The following is a 16,498-nucleotide window of genomic DNA, read 5'->3' as shown; positions in this document are numbered from 1 at the left end:
TATAACAGCATATACACAAAAAGGACACAAATGTCTAGGAAGCCAGATGAACTCAGCCAATTCCCTGAACCCCTAAACTTTCCAGTAATCTAAAATCCACACATTATTAAATCCCAACAGTTGTGTCCTTTTTTATGTTTAATTTATTAAAGTTCACAAGCAAAACCACAAAATCTGGGCAGAGCTCTAAGATTAAATAAGTTTCAGTGTTTCACGGTAAATGAGCAACCTGATGAAATGATTGTAGGAAACCTGAGTCTCTCCATTGTTCTCAATAAAGAACAGACGTACTCAGACTGTACTGTCTCATTACTTGATGAATTAAACAGCTTACATTTTGCACAGCAAGACTATACTCTTTTTTTCAATGAAACATTTTAAAAGTCTCAAATGTCCTTACTACATTTCAATTCCATGCTAAGAATAGTAATCACAGAAACCTAGTTGCCTCATATCATGATCCTTCCCCCCAAAGGTTGACCATAAAAGTGTTTCAGGCTTACCAGCTGGGCCATATAGTTCAACTCTGTAACTAAATTTTCCTGTTACTATACTTGGTGGATCCCAAGAAATGGAGAAAGAGTTTTCTGTGATGTTGCCCATTGCCAAATTCTGAGGTGGATCCTCAGGCACTACAGAAAAAATGCCGGAAAAATCATTGGTATTTATTCACCTTAAAAAGTTTTAATTAGATTTGTATAATAAAGATAGGAATTGGATAAGTCATTTCATTGGTCTGAGGAACTTTGAAGTGAAAATTTTTTTTCTTTCTTTCTTTCCATCTTTTTTTCCTTCTTTCTTTCTTTGTTTTTCTTCTTTTCTTTTTTTAACAATGCAAGTTATGGAGAACTCACTGCCACTCTTTGTCTAAGAGTGTTACCTAGAGAACTGAGAAGTTAAGTGACTTGCCAGTACGGGTCAGAAGTAGAACTGAAATCCAGGTCTTCATGATTTCAAGGCCATACTGGTTGTGAGTAGCAAATTTACATAACAGTATATTAAAATGAGAGAGAGAGAGATTAAGTGAACACAACATGTATACTTTTTAATTTGAAAGAGAAAAATAACCACCACATAGACCTGAAAAGTCTGAGGATATGTTAACTGATCATTCTCACCTAGCTGCATTCCTCTGGACTTTTCCAACATGCCCAGGATCTTTATCCTGCAAGATCATCTCAGCCCTGAACATCACACCTCCTCAATAACCTCTGTTCCTGGCTTCCTTCTCTCCCTCTGTTTGCTGGGTAGATAGTGGAGAGCTCCTCAAGGACCTCCATTTAAGAAGAGTGCTCAGGCAAACCATCTTTTCATTTTCTACCAGCCGCCCTCTGGACTTCTCCAACATGCCTTAGCTTCAAGTCCTCACTTTTCAGCTTCCTCTGGTGAATCGTCTTCTCCCATTAGACTGTATGCTCCTTGAGGGCAGAGACTGCCTTTGCCTATCCCCTGCACTTAGCACATAATAGGCATTAATAAATGTATATTAACTGACTGAGCAGAGTAATTTACTATTTGTGCTGATTACTGGCTTTTCTTTGGTGTGGCATGTATCTTCACAGGGTACATTTCAGTTATCTGTGAATTCAATTTTATATAATTTTATAATTCAATTTTACTGAGATTTTCATTTCTGAAGCAGATTTTTAGATACTTTTCAACCAGATGACACTCGTAGCTTGTTGTACTGCCTCTGAAAAGCAGGAAATGGCTGAAATAGAAGTTTAAAACTGATGATGCCATCCTTCCTTATGGATATAATAAATCTATATCAGAGATGTGGATGGAGCCTCTGGTTATGACTGACAGTTTTGCTTTTATCTCATGTTAATATTTGGCATTTCATAATTAAAAACGTTTAGGCACAAGACTGTCATTTCTAAAGCACATGCTTCTTGTGAAATATTTTATATGTAAAAAAGCATTTTAATTAAGAAAAGTAAAATTGATTGAAATAAATAAGATTCATTTCCAGAGTAACCTTTTCTTTTAATTTCAAACTAATGAAATTATTTCTGTATTTGATGAATAAGAAAGATGAAGGGAGAGATAATATAATTCAAAGATGATTCACAACCAAGAATCCAAAAGTTAATGCTACATAAAAAAATGATGATTTGTTACCTGACATATTTTTAGGGATTACAGTGAAATTACTTCATCAATTATTTTTCCTTTTGATCTCTAATACTATAAATCAAAGATAAAATGACTAATGTTTTATACCTAGGACCCAGGGATTATAAAAACTGTCTATTCATAACTGTTCCTTTGGTTACAAAGTATGTAAATCTGAAGTGTATCCACCTGAATAGACATGTAAATCTTAACCAAAATGATTTTTACCTCAAGAAATGGGGTAGCATTTAAAATTTATTTTGAAATTCATAATACTTTATAACTGCTGGGGTTGCCAAGAGTGTTGGTGGCTTTGAGAAAAACGAAACTAATAACCAAGGCTAAGATTTGTGTTTTAAGAGGCCATTCATGAAAGACATGGCATAGCTTCTGCTTTAGAGAACTCTGGGTTCAAGTCTTCCTTCTGAAACATATTGACTGTGTGTAATCATGTGTACTCTCGGTAGCCCAGAAAACTTTCTAAGAGTATAAATTTCAAAGAAGCTACCAAACCTTTCATAGAGGGCATTTCTATTTGGGAATTCCTTATACTTGTTAAATCATAGGATCAATGCAAAATAAGAAACAGACCATTAGGTCATCTAAGTCAACTTTTTCTTTTTATAGAAAAAGATGATTTAGACCAGGGTTCTTCACTTTTTTGTGTATCTGGCAATGTGAAGAAACCTATGGATCCCTTCCCAAAATAAATGCATGAAATGAAATGAATAAACAATAAATACTTTTTTAAATGCATAAACTAATATACATAAGAGTATAAAAGCAATCAATTGTTTTGAAACCAAGTTATGAAAATACGTTTTGGAAAAAGTTCACAGAACTGAGGTTAAGACTCCCTGATTTAGACAGTTTTTTTTTTTTTTAAAAAGGCAAGGTCTACAAATTTTTCTCTTCTTTTCTTTTTCCTTTCTGCCTTCTTTTCTTTGTTTTATATGCTTTGTATTTCCTGTGTCCTCACTAGTACTGGAAAAGATTCTTAGAAATTTGAAGTTGTATCATCAGGTGTTATTAAGGAATTTTCATTTTGTTTTAAAAGAGAAACCTCAGAAACAAAAAGGAACAACAAAGAAAACCCAACTGAAGTAGTAAGAGATCATTTTCATTCACTTGAAAATACTATGTACATATTACCTTTTCTTTGTAGTATAAGTCTTTCTTACTCTGCCTTTTCTTCCCTCCCCCCTTTACTCCCACTAAAGTATACACACCTGATTCTGGTGTTCTGATGATCGTACTATCAATGTAGCCTGCTTCTGTAGTAACTGCAGAGACTTCAAACAAATATGTGGTGTATGGCCTCAGGTGAGTTACTACAAAACTTATAGGCTCATTCCACACAGAACTTTTTCGACTCATTGCCAGGACATTGGGCATATATGTGACCCGGGGGGGAGAGGTGGCTCTACCAGAAGTTGGTGAAGGTCTGGTCGTACTCCATAGAAAAGATTCACTGTTCTCCTATTGAACAAAATGATTTAATATGAATGGAAAACAATATGTAGTGGTATACCTACTATTATTTGATGGTCACTGAGAGTCAGTCAGCTAGTTTACAAATATTCATTAAGCAATTAGTATGTGCCACAGGCATTGTGCTAATGGCTGGAGTGTAGACTGTGGAAAATGAAGTGTAGTGAAAATAACACATGACAGGATCTGAAGACATAACCATAGAACATTTTTATATTGAATTAAGGTTTGCAAAGTTATACCATTTATAAAGTCATGCCCTTTACATGTACTATCTCATTTAGAAGCAGGGAGGTGGCACAGCACGTAGACAGAGCACTTGGCACAGAAGACCTACTGCTATCCTCATTTTACAGATGAGGAAACTGAGGCAGACAGAAATTAAACAATTTGAATAGGATCATACATACCATCTACTAAATGCCTGAGGCAGGATTTGAACACAGAATTTTGTGATTCCCAATCCAATATTCTATCCACTAAACCATCTAGCAGCCTTGGATATAGGTCAGAGTCCCTTTCGGTCCTTAAAAACTATTTGTTCATGGCTTAAATCATCTAACCTTTCTGAACACTAGTTTCATGATGTATAAAATGGAGAAGATAACCCCTGTAGTGAGAGAGCTAGTGTAGTGAAGTACAGTGATCTCCAATCTTTTTGATCATACAGCTCAATCAGTAATATACACATATAGAGAGATATTCTACAATATATGGTTGCTGATATAATATATATAAGCATGTACTCATATGTATATGTTGATTTATTTATCAATTATATATAAATGCTACTTTACTCATGATTATATATATATTCTAAAATATAAATTAAAAACAATTACAAAAAGATAAAATTATACTTTTGTCTTAAAGTCAATTGGGAGCCGTTGGAATTTACTGAGTAAGGGTGTGAGTGACATGATCAAAATGGCACTTTAGGAAAGTCATTTGACTAGTCCCATGGAGTACTGATTGAAGAGGAAAGAGATGTGAGGCCAGGAGACAACTTAGGAAGTTACTTCAGTAGTCCAGTTGGGGGACAAAAAGCTCACCTGATGCCAAGTGAAGGGAAGAGGACAAATGTGAGATACGTGAAGGTAGAAAGGATAAGATTTGGCAAATGACTAGATATCTGGGATGGCAGAAAGTCAGAAATCAAAGATGAATCTGAGATTGTGACAACCTAGGTGATTGAAAGGATGGTAAGACTCTTAACTGTAAAAGGGAAATTTGGAAGGAAAGATAACATAATGAATTCTGTAATAAAGATCATAACACACTCATGCTTAATCATTCTGTGTGACTCACTCTGCTTCACAAAAAACGAAAAAGGGGAAGTTAGGGTTGTTATCCACCATTCACTTCTCTCAGCGCAAAGCTCAACATTAGTAGCTGCCTGCCACAACCATGAAGTGATCTAGGGGTCAGGGTTTAGGTGGAATTTCCCCAATGGCACTTACATAGCTGCTGCTGTGAATGCATAGGATATATGAGGGACTGACTCTGGGCTCAGAAAGCAGAGGGTTGGGCATCTCAAGGAAGAGGAAAGGAGCGGAGGCAGGGGGTGTTGAGGGACAAGGATAAGTGTTATCAGGAGAGTGGAATGCTGCTCATATTTCCACTTTGTCACTGACTGATAACACACAGGTTGGGGTCAGTCTATGACAGTGCTAGGATAAAAACATGGCCCCCAAAGGCCATGAACTTCACTTTGGAGAACCCAGTAGATAAATAACTGACCTCAGAGTCAAAAAGACTTGGGCTCAAGTTCCACCTCTGACATATTGGCTGTCTGATTATGGTCAAGGCACTTAATCTCTCAATGCCCCAGTCAACTCTCTAAGATTATATAAACTGTGTAGTGGTAGCTGGTTTCTATTCATAGAGGGAGATCCTTAGGGATATCACTGTCCAGATGAAATCTTAAGTCCAACAAAAATACGATGCAAGAAGTATTTATATATTATATAATAATTCTATGATAATTGTATAAATAATTAAATAATTGAATGATTGATATAATAATTAAATTAATTATATAAAATATAATAATAACTAGTATCTATACCACAAGGTTTCTGTGAGGATCAGATAAGACCATGGGCATAAAGCACTTTGTCTAACTTAAAAATAAATGTGAACTATTATAAATTAAAAATACCTTCAATTGCATTTAGCAGTCTCTTACTCTGTGCCAGGCACTGTACTAACTTCTGAAGATATGAAGAAAAGGATGTAAAAACACAGTCCCTAAACTCAAAAAGCTTACGTTCTAATGGGGGGAAACAATATACAAATAACCAGATATACATGTGATATAGACAACATAAATAGAAAGTAATTTCAGAAAGAATGCACATAGTAGGCATTTCATTAATGCTGGTTAATTGTTTAATTGATATAAATTTAACTTCCTCTTCTCAGCTTTCTGTACACCAGTTAGAAGTTTCTTGTACAGGCAGCAAAATGCCTCAAGCTTGGAATCCCAAGTTATTCATGTGTGTGTGTATACATACACATGCACATATGTATATGTACATATGTACATACATATGTATACACATAGATATGTGTGTATATATGTATAAAGGTATGCACATAGGTATATGTATGTACATTTACACACATATACCTATGTGCATACCTTTATATACCTTTATATTTACATACATATACATTTATATATATACATAAAGATACATAATGTAAACATAAATTTATCAGATCATAAATAGGTGCATATACACTATAAGATTTTTGTGGACACTTGTTCAGCTTAATTTTTACTTCCTTTCTGTTTAGAATTTGGCTAAAAATCTCTTAGAACTTAGTGTCTTCTTCCTTGACCTCCCCACACCACTCAATTTTCCTCCCAACTGTGTATACCCCTTACATCTGGAAGTTATTGTTCCCTCTTTAAGTCTTTATTTTACTTAAATCAGTATTTTATTTAGCCCTCTCCCATGTTTTTAATGTTTTTTTTACTTGTGTTACCTGTGTACCCTAATTTATCCACTAAAAATTCTCTGTTTTTTCAAAGCTCAACTCAAGTGGCACTTCCTATATCAAGTCTTTCCTGAACCCCTCAGTTTCTGGTACTTCACCCCCACCCTAAATATTTCCTTTTTGTTTTCTTTTTTGCATACATATTGCATGTCCTTATGTATGTACTTGTTTTGCCCAAAAGAGAACATAAACTTGAAAAGAAGGATTCCTTTTTTTTTTCATCTTTGAATCCCCAGTGACTAGCATAGCGCCTGAAACATAGCATGAGGTTTATAAATGCTTATTGATTGGTTGGTTGGCTGTTTGATAGACACTCGTCTATACCTCTACTGAATGAAGGCATTCTGGACAAATTTTACAGCACATAGTCACTGCTGTTGTAGACACACACCAACAAGTTAAGTCAATGATTTGCAACCTTTGGGCTTTGGTCCATGGGAAGGCTACAGAATTATTTCAATGGGTCCAAGAATCCAAACGCTGTCATTTTCACTTTTATTTAGCAAACATATCTTCTGAAGGCTGAACAAATAAATGATTTTCACACGTGTTATTATTCTTCTAATTTACAATGACTTTTTTTTTGCTTTTGCAAACATGCCATTTCATTGGTAGAGAAATTCCTCATGAACCATCGAGCTCTGCCAATATAGACTGGCAACTCTTCTTCAATTAAAGACTTATCTCAGTCACTAAAAGGTTGTCACTTGACCAGAGTCACACAGCCTGTCTGTCAGAGGACGAATTGGAATTCAAGTATTCCTATAGGAAACGTTAACTCTCTTAACATTATACTTTTGCTATTTTTATTTTTTATTTTGTTAACATTTCAATATTATAATTAATAAAATAAGCATTTATTTAAAAGCATTACCAAATTTATTGTTGCTTTCTTGTCATTGTGTATATTCATATGCATCGTTTGTGATATATGTACGTCATGATATACATGTCATCATGAATATTCTCAATTAACAGATCTTAATAGTATGACTGTGATCTTGAAAGAAATCCAAAAAACTTTTTTGTTAGAAAAGGGAGTCCTCACTTAATAGCATGACTCCTATCATTTGGGAGGAAGTGAGGTGCATGAAAGTTTTTGACATTTAGAAAAGAAGTCCTCATAAACCAAAAGAAAAAAGAAAGGAAGAAGGAAGGAAGGAAAGAAGGAAAGAAAGAAAGAAAGAAAGAAAGAAAGAAAGAAAGAAAGAAAGAAAGAAAGAAAGAAAGAAAGAAAGAAAGAAAGAAAGAAAGAAAGAAGGAAAGAAAGAAGGAAAGAAAGAAGGAAAGAAAGAAAGAAAGAGAGAGAGAGAAAGAAAGAAAGAAAGAAAGAAAGAAAGAAAGAAAGAAAGAAAGAAAAAGGAAGGAAGGAAGGAAGGAAGGAAGGAAGGAAGGAAGGAAGGAAGGAAGGAAGAGAGAGAGAAAGAAAGAAAGAGAAAGAAATAAAGGAAGAAAGAAAGAAAGAGAAAAAAAAGAAAGAAAGAAAAATGGGGAATTGTATAGCTGTCAATAGGGTTACACATGTGATTTAATGAAACAATTTTCTGGAAATGTTTAAAATAGGGAAGGCATTTTATGATACTTACATTACATTCTGGTAACTTCCCTGACAGAAGATCCTCAACTTTAATTGAGACGTCTTTTACTACGAGCCCACTTCTTGCGTGCTTCACACTAATCTTGAAGCTGGTAATCTTGCCATTTGGTTGCCGAGGCAAATACCAAATTAAATTGACTGCTGAATAATTGAAGGTCTCCACGGTGAGATTTACCACTTTGCCTGGAGCTAAGGAAAACATTAATGAATTATAATTAGAAATATTACTGTGAAACTTAAAAATAAAATTCTAAGTTTTCCATAGTAGCTGAAATAATTTTGAAAAGATTTAGTGAACCAAATGAAACGTATTTAGGAGTATCATTTAAAAATATTCTGAATAAAAGGTTTTCCAAAGTAAGAAAGAGGAAATGACTTTTTTAAACAGTAGCAATTTTTTACTTAGTGATCACTATGGTGGAACCTATATATATTCTGGTATAAATCTTTTGTTTTAAACATATATTTTGTGCCAAGAAAATAAATAATTGCCTTATACTTTATCTATGTTATGCCTTAAATAATTTTCTAATACCTTTTGGGGAAGACTAGAAAAAATTGAAGCCCAAGCTCTAGGTGATTTTCCACAGGGCTCTAGGGTCAGATGGTAAAGAGCATGAGAAGACAAAGAAAAAACAAAAAAACTTGACGTCTTTCTTTAGACATCTAGCTCCTCCAGTACTGAAACTAGTATCAGGGCATGAGACCAGAGTCTGGCATCCCCAGTCCCTTGAGTGCCACAGCGGATTCAATGTTATAATGGATTTGGTTTTTTTACTTTATTTTCTTGGAACCCGGGAAGAGGACTTTGCCCATATTAGGTATTTAATAAATGTCTGTTGGATATTCCAATATATTTAAAGGAAAAGCAAAGCATCTGAGTAACCAGTTTGTATTTTATTGTTCTTACTGTCAGGACTATCAGACCTTGCCATGGGGAACCCTTACTCTCAAACTTCCTGCTCATGTGTCCCCCTACCTTCCACCTTCCGGATAAATTTTGATGACCCTCATAACCATCGCCTTGGAATAGATGAGCTGCTGCTCCACTCTGGCCATCAGGTTCACTGCCCCTTCCTAATGGCTATAATACCCTACCCACCGTCCCGGGCACACATGGTCTATGATTCCATTGATTTAGGGAACATTTGGATGAGAAACTCCCTCTATCAATACAAATCAACACTTAGAGAGCTTCCTAGAGCACAGAAAGTAACTTGTTCAAATTCACACAGCCAGTACGTGTCAAAAGTAGGAGTTTAACTCATTTTCCTGTTCAGACCACCAGCTTGGAAAGACAATGATCAACTACAAACCTTCTAATAATTTAGAGGAAGATCTTCCAGGTCACTATACTCCCTAGACCCTTGAATGCTGACACTCAGTCTGTCACCCTAAGGACCCTTGGAGTATAGATAACCTTTTAACTTAGTCTGTAAAGAGTGGAGAATCCATGAGAGGGAAAATAATATGAAATAATACTGGAAAAGTAGGTGGGAGTCATATAGTGGACTGCCAGGATGAGGATTTTGTATTTTATTTTAGAGATGATACACAGTCATTAAAGGCCTTTGAGTAGAAGACACAGAATGTAGTAGAAGACTTAGAATGACAGTCAGATCTGTTTTTTACATCACTACCATTAAATATGTTTGAGAGGTGCTGTCTTCTTATCAAATTCTAATTACATGGAAATAAAGTAAATAAGCCATATACACAATTTGATCATAAGCAACCCCAAAATACTTTTCATGTTTAATGATACGCTTCTGCCTTATTTTCAATAAGAAAGAGCACAAGAACATAAGTGGGGAAACAGCTTTTCTCTTTCAAATTGAAATTATAGCTAGAAACAAAGAGATGGAGAGGCAGCTCAGTGTAGAAATTAGAGAAATAAACTTGAAATCAAGTCCTCTGATATGTACTGGTTATGTGACCCTGAGCAAGTTACCTGCCCAGTCAGTGCTCTAGGCAACTCTTAAGGAGTCTAGGCTGCTAGTTAGCATAGAAATGTTTTGCTTGATTTATTATGTATAATTAATATTCAATTTCTTTCCTTCTCAAGGAGGGGAGAGGGGAAGAGGGAAGGGGAGAATTGGGATCTCATTTTTTTTTAAATGAAAGTTTAAAATGTAACATCTAAATAGGAAATATTTAATGAAATAAATTTTAAAATAAATTTTGAGTCTAGGTTGCAGAGAAGACACTAATCTGCACTGATAGAGTGAATTCCCACACCTGGACGTTCCCCAAATGAATTAAATCACTGGTCATTCCTTATCCAATTTGGAAGCAAATGCTTTTAAAGATAAAGTATTAATATTATTTACATGGGCCAGAAATGTGCCAATAAGTTGCAATTTTAAGCATACAAAAATGATGCAGAGACATTTAGAATCTTTTCAGTACATGATGCCACCTGGGGAAGGCAGATATATGATTTGACAAATATGACACATCATTAATGAAAGTATGAAATTGAATTAGATAAAACACATTTCAGTGACAAAACATATGTGATTAACTATATAGGCTTCTAGTGTCAAGATAACAAAACCTTATTCTGGAGAGCAATTTTAACAGTGAATACAAATAATTATTCCAAAATTTGACAAGAAACCATATGAACAGAGAAAATGGATATGAGTAACATGATGAGAATTATTAAATTATATACAGATGCATCTGATAACAAAAACGAAGAAATCCATTAATAATATACTAATAGGTTAAATAATAGTGATATTCTCTCTAAAGTTAAAGGAAAAAGAAATGGAATTTAGTATTTAATAACAATATCAAGGCTTAAGAAGTATGTGAGGCAATGTGACATCATATATGTGTGTATGTATATGTAATATATATATACATATACACATACACACACACAGAGCTAACTTCATATTTAGCAAAATCTGAGCTCTAGACATGGAGTCCTGCTTTAGATCCAGCAGTGTGACCCTGAGTCATTTACATTCTCTGGACCTCAGTTTTAGTATCTGTAAAATAAAGGACATTGATTAGATGGACTGAGGTTTCTATTACCTCTAAATCTATGATCTGATCACCCCACGTCCCACATCTGACATATACTCATGTGAAGACCTGGACAAGCCCCACAAATACTCAGTGCCTCCAGGTAACACTTTTAAAATGATGAGTTGTAGAAAATTGGTCTATGTGCATGTATAGAGGGAATTTTCTCAACAGATAGCTTCCTACACTGATTAAAACAGAAGCCCAGACCCCTTCCCCCAAATAAAAAGTATTCTAGGTGAAGTTTAACATATTTCTAACATATTTCAATCATACAATGACTTATAATTTACCTTAGTGTGGTTCTTCCTTTAATTGTACAGATTACAGGTCCTCTATAACTTAGTAGATAGTTTTTGAGAGATCCTACTGCCAAAACATCATGATTCTGTGGTCAAACTGACAGTGAATCTCTTTGATCTCAGCCAGGCTGGTGCTCAGACAACATACATTCAGCCTCAGTTTTAGTCTAGATCTTTTGTATGATTTGTGAGGGTTAATATCCCTCTGACATAATGTTTGCCCCCCACATTCACAGAGAATCACAGAATTTGAGAGCTGGGATTTCAGCAGCTATCCAGTCCAATTCAAGCAGTAAAGGAATACCCATTGAAACACAACTAATAGTAAATTGCCCTGTTTCTGTGTGAAGACCTCTAAGGAGGAGGAGGAACCCATTACCTCGAAAAGCAGTTCAGTCCACCTTGAGACTGCTCCAGGTACTGGGAAAATTTTCCAGACATCAAGCTTAAATTGGTGTCTAAACAATGTCCACCAATCACTCCTGGTTCCTTGAGGCCAAGTCAGAACAAATCTAATACCACTTCTAGAAGATAACTCTTAAAATATTCTAAAAAACCTCTCATGTCCTTCCTGAGATTTCTCTTTTCCATGATAAATATGTCACTTCCTTCAACTGATCCCCACATGACATGGAATAAATAATTGTTACCATTCTAGTTACATTCCTCTAAACACTATCCATCTGATTCGCTTCAGTTTTTAATCAGGGTCCCTAGAACCGAATACAACATTCCAGATGAGGTCTGACCAGACCTGCCAATTCCTGAGAAATACATATCTCTTAATGTGGCCCAAAAGCCTTCTTTGACTGCCACATCACACTTCTGACACATGTTAAGCTTATAGTCTACTATCTTTAAAAAAATGCAAGACCTTTTTTTCCCAGAACAATCATTTTAACCATTACTCTTCCATTTTGTCAGTCAATCAGTGGATCAAAAAGAACTAAGTACTGATTATGTGCCAGGCACTGATGTAAGTGCTGGTGATATTTTTAAAAAGTGAGTCTGGGAATACAACTATGAGGTCTATATACTAAAAAGATAATAAAAAGGAAAAGTACTCACATGTGCAAAAGTATTTATAGCAGCTCTTTTTGTGGTGGCAAAGAATTGGACATTGAAAGGATGCTCATCAATTGGGGAAAGGCTGAACAAATTGTGGTATATGAATGTAATGGAATACTATTGTTCTATAAGAAAATTCTTACAGAAATGATGAGCAGGCAGATTTCAGCAAAACCTGGAAAGACTTAAGTGAACTGATGCTAAATGAAGTGAGCAAAACAAGAACACTGTGTACTGTAACCACAACTTTGTGCTATGATCAACTATGACAGACTTAGCTCTTTACAGCAATACAATGATCCAAGACAGTTCCAAAAGATTCATCTACATCCAGGAAAGAACTATGAAGTCTGAATACAAATCAAAGCATACTATTCTCACTTTTTTTCTGTTTTTTTGTGTTTTCTTTCTCATGGACTTTCCCTTTTTTTATGATTGTTTTTTCACAACATGATTAATGTGGAAATATGTCTAACATGATTGTACATATATAACCTATATCAAATTACTTGTTTTCTTGGGGAGGGGAGAGAGAAGACAGGGGAGAAAAAATTTGGAATTCAAGATCTTACAAAAATGAATGTTGAAAACTATCTTTACATGTAACTGGAAAAAAGTACTATTAAGTACAAAAACAAAAGTGGACTGGGGAGCAAAGGAAATGGTCCTTGCCCAAAAGAAAGTTGCATTATAATGGTAGAGATAATGTGCAAATATCTATGTATATACAAAACACATATATTGTAAATAGGAGGTAATCGCAGAAAGAAGTAGGAGTAGCATTTACCATCAAAGGCCTTGTGCAGATGTTGGGATTTGAGCTGAGGCTTGAAAGAGAATAGGACAGCCAGGAAGTAAATATGAGAAAGGAAAAATTCCAAGTATGGGAAAAACCAATGCAAAGGCATGAAGTAGAGTGTGTAAAGGATAGAGCACATTCTACACACACATGCATGCACACATATATGTATATATACATATGTATGAGTATTTATACACACACACATACACACACAAGTCTGGAGCACACTCATCCTCTTCTTTGTAAATAAGAGATGGGAACAAAGAGGGAAAAAATATAAGAGGATAGGATTGAGAGAAATACACAATTAACACTCATAAATTGAATGTGAATTGGATGAAATCATCCACAATACAGAAGAAAAAAAATAGATTGGAAAGAAATATCATTATAAAGTAGAATCTTTGAAACAAAGATTCAAAGAGAGTTAAGAAAGTTGAGGGGCTGGAGCAAAATCTATTGTGATTCAGCTGAACCTAAAAAGATGATTAACAACCATGATTTCAGATAAGGTTACAGTAACTGTAGATATAATAAGAAAAAATAGGGAGACATTATTAATAATGAATCAATATCACTATTTAATACATATAACAAGTAACATAGCATCTAAATATGTAATGCAAAAGTTCATCAAATTTTGCAGAGAGAAATAAGCATTAAAATAACAATAGCAGGGATTATGAATGTATCCCTTTCAGATCTAGATAAATTCAATCAAAAAACAAACCAGAAAAAGGGACTTGAATAGATTCTGATAGAGATGATACATGATCTCTGGAAATTAATGAATAGGGGCAGAAAGGAGTTTACATAATTCTTAGTCTTGCAAGGCACCTATACAAAAACTTATCATAAATACTTCACCAAAAATACAGAAAAGCTAAATAAAGTGCACTGATCACATCGCAATAAAAATTATATTCAATTATGAGTTTTTGAAGAAATAATTAAAAATTAATCAGACACAAAATACCTTAATTTTAATGAATTGGTGGGTTAAAGAACAAAGCATAGAAATAACATAAAATTTCATTAAAGATAATTGTGATAACAAAGCAATATGCCAAAACTGGCAAGATTTACATTAAAATGTCTTTAAGGAAAAATGTATATATCTCTACATGCTATCTTAGCTAAAGGAAAGGAACAAATCTACAAATTGGTGATGGAATATTTTTAAAAATTAGAAAAAACAAAACTAAAAACTAAAAAAGAGAGTAGAAATTCTAAAAACCAAAGAGATTAATTTTGAAATTTCAGTAAAATCTAAAGCAAAATAAATTGATAAATGAAATGAAGCTTTTAAAAATAATCTGATTTTAAAATAAAGATAAAAATCAAACTTTACATAAAAAATAAAGAAGAAATAAAGGTAATAAAGAAAATTATTGGAAATTATTTTGCCCAAGTATAGCTAATGAAAATGATAGCATGAAAGACAAGGATGAATGTTTACAAAAATATAAAAAACCCAGATTAATAAGGGAAAAATAGATCATCTAAATAATACAATTGAGAAAGATAAATCAAACAATCCATAGATGTTCCCAAAGAGAAAAAAACAGGACAAGATGGATTTAAAAGTCAACTCTAGAAAGCATTTTAAATTAATTTTCATATTATAAAAACTTCTGAAAAATAAGACCTACCAATTTCTTTATGTGAAATAAATATGGTCTTGATATCTAGAGATGAGTCAAAATAGATCAAGAAAGTTATGTGCCAATATGCCTACTGATCATTGATGTAAAAATATTAAATGTCAACATAGTCCAGGCTGGATATATGCCAGAAATACAGTTAGTTTAACATCTAGATAACTCTCTATATAAAAGATGGTGAGAACAAAGTCATATGATTATATCAATACACGCAGAAAAGGTTTTTGACAAATATAGTACATCCATTCCTGTTTAAAAAAAAAACATTGAAAATAGGAATAAATAGATCTTTACTTAAAATAAGTAGCATCTATCTAGAAACAAGGTTCAGCACTGCATGCAATGGGATAAACCAGGGATCTTTTAAATAAAAGGGTTGAGTAAGGATGCCTATTATCACCATTACTTTTTGATGTACAGATAGAAATGTTAGCTATGACAATAACAAAAGAAAAAGTTGAAAGGATAAGCATAAAAAAGAGGAAAGAAGAGTATTGATTTCTTAGTCTACATGATGGTTTACCTAGAGAATTCTTGAGTCAACTAAAAATAATAGAAATGATAACTTTAGCAAAGTCCAGAGAAATCCATATAAATCATCTGTATCTTTATATATATTACAAACAAAATCCAGCAAAAAGAGACAAAAAGAGAAAATCATTGAAAACTACTACAGAATATATAAAATACTTGTGAGTCTATCTGCCAACACATGCATGAACTATGGCAATACAAGTACAGAATGACCTTTATACAAATAAAGATATATCTGAGAAATATCAATTGCCCATGTATAGGAAAAACCAAGATAATAACAAAATGGCAATATTACCAACATTAATTTACTTATTCAGTGCTATAGCAATCAAATTACTGAAGAATTAATTTAGAGAGGCAGAAAAAATAATAATAATGAAATTCATGTAGAGGAATAAGAGGTCAAATATCTCAAGGGAAAGAATGGAAAACAGTGAGAAGGAAGAAGACCTACCAGTACCAGATTTCAAATTTTCCTACAAAGTAGTAATCATCAGAACAATTTTTACTAGTTAATTAAAAAAGGTCAATAAGTGGAACAAATTAGATATGTAATATACAAAATTTAACACAGTAGTATAATGTTAATAATAAATAATACTAAATCCAAAGATAATACTATTTAAGAATATTATTAATAATTAACCCAAATACACTATTTGGAAAAGGAATCACTATGTGACAAAAAAAAAAAACTGATGAGAAAACTGAAAAAGAGTTTGTCATAAATTAGATAAATACCAATATACATTATACTACATACTTAAATGACCAACAAATGGAGACCTGGTTTGGACACAAGATGATATTAAAAAAAAAAAAAAGGAGAAAAGAGGAAATTATCTCTCTAATTAAGCTATGTGCAAAAAAAAGTCAT

At 33.6% G+C, this 16,498-nt stretch overlaps 1 protein-coding gene across 4 annotated transcripts in view; it reads right to left on the bottom strand.

Moving 5' to 3' along the window:
- PTPRQ (protein tyrosine phosphatase receptor type Q) overlaps positions 1 to 16,498 on the bottom strand; it is a 315,483-nt gene that overhangs the window by 243,467 nt on the left and 55,518 nt on the right. For all 4 annotated transcript variants that reach the window (XM_072655471.1, XM_072655472.1, XM_072655473.1 and 1 more), the window contains 3 exons: positions 8,202 to 8,401; positions 3,348 to 3,597; positions 504 to 632 (listed from right to left, as the gene is read on the bottom strand). In XM_072655471.1, coding sequence (XP_072511572.1) covers positions 504 to 632; positions 3,348 to 3,597; positions 8,202 to 8,401 — 579 coding nt within the window. The remainder of the gene's footprint in view (positions 1 to 503; positions 633 to 3,347; positions 3,598 to 8,201; positions 8,402 to 16,498) is intronic.

The sequence above is a fragment of the Notamacropus eugenii genome, chromosome 3 (genome assembly GCF_028372415.1).
Source record: "Notamacropus eugenii isolate mMacEug1 chromosome 3, mMacEug1.pri_v2, whole genome shotgun sequence".
Taxonomy (NCBI): Eukaryota; Metazoa; Chordata; class Mammalia; order Diprotodontia; family Macropodidae; genus Notamacropus; species Notamacropus eugenii.
The sequence above is the reverse complement of the archived record's forward strand: the minus strand, read 5'-3'. Positions and strand labels throughout refer to the sequence as shown.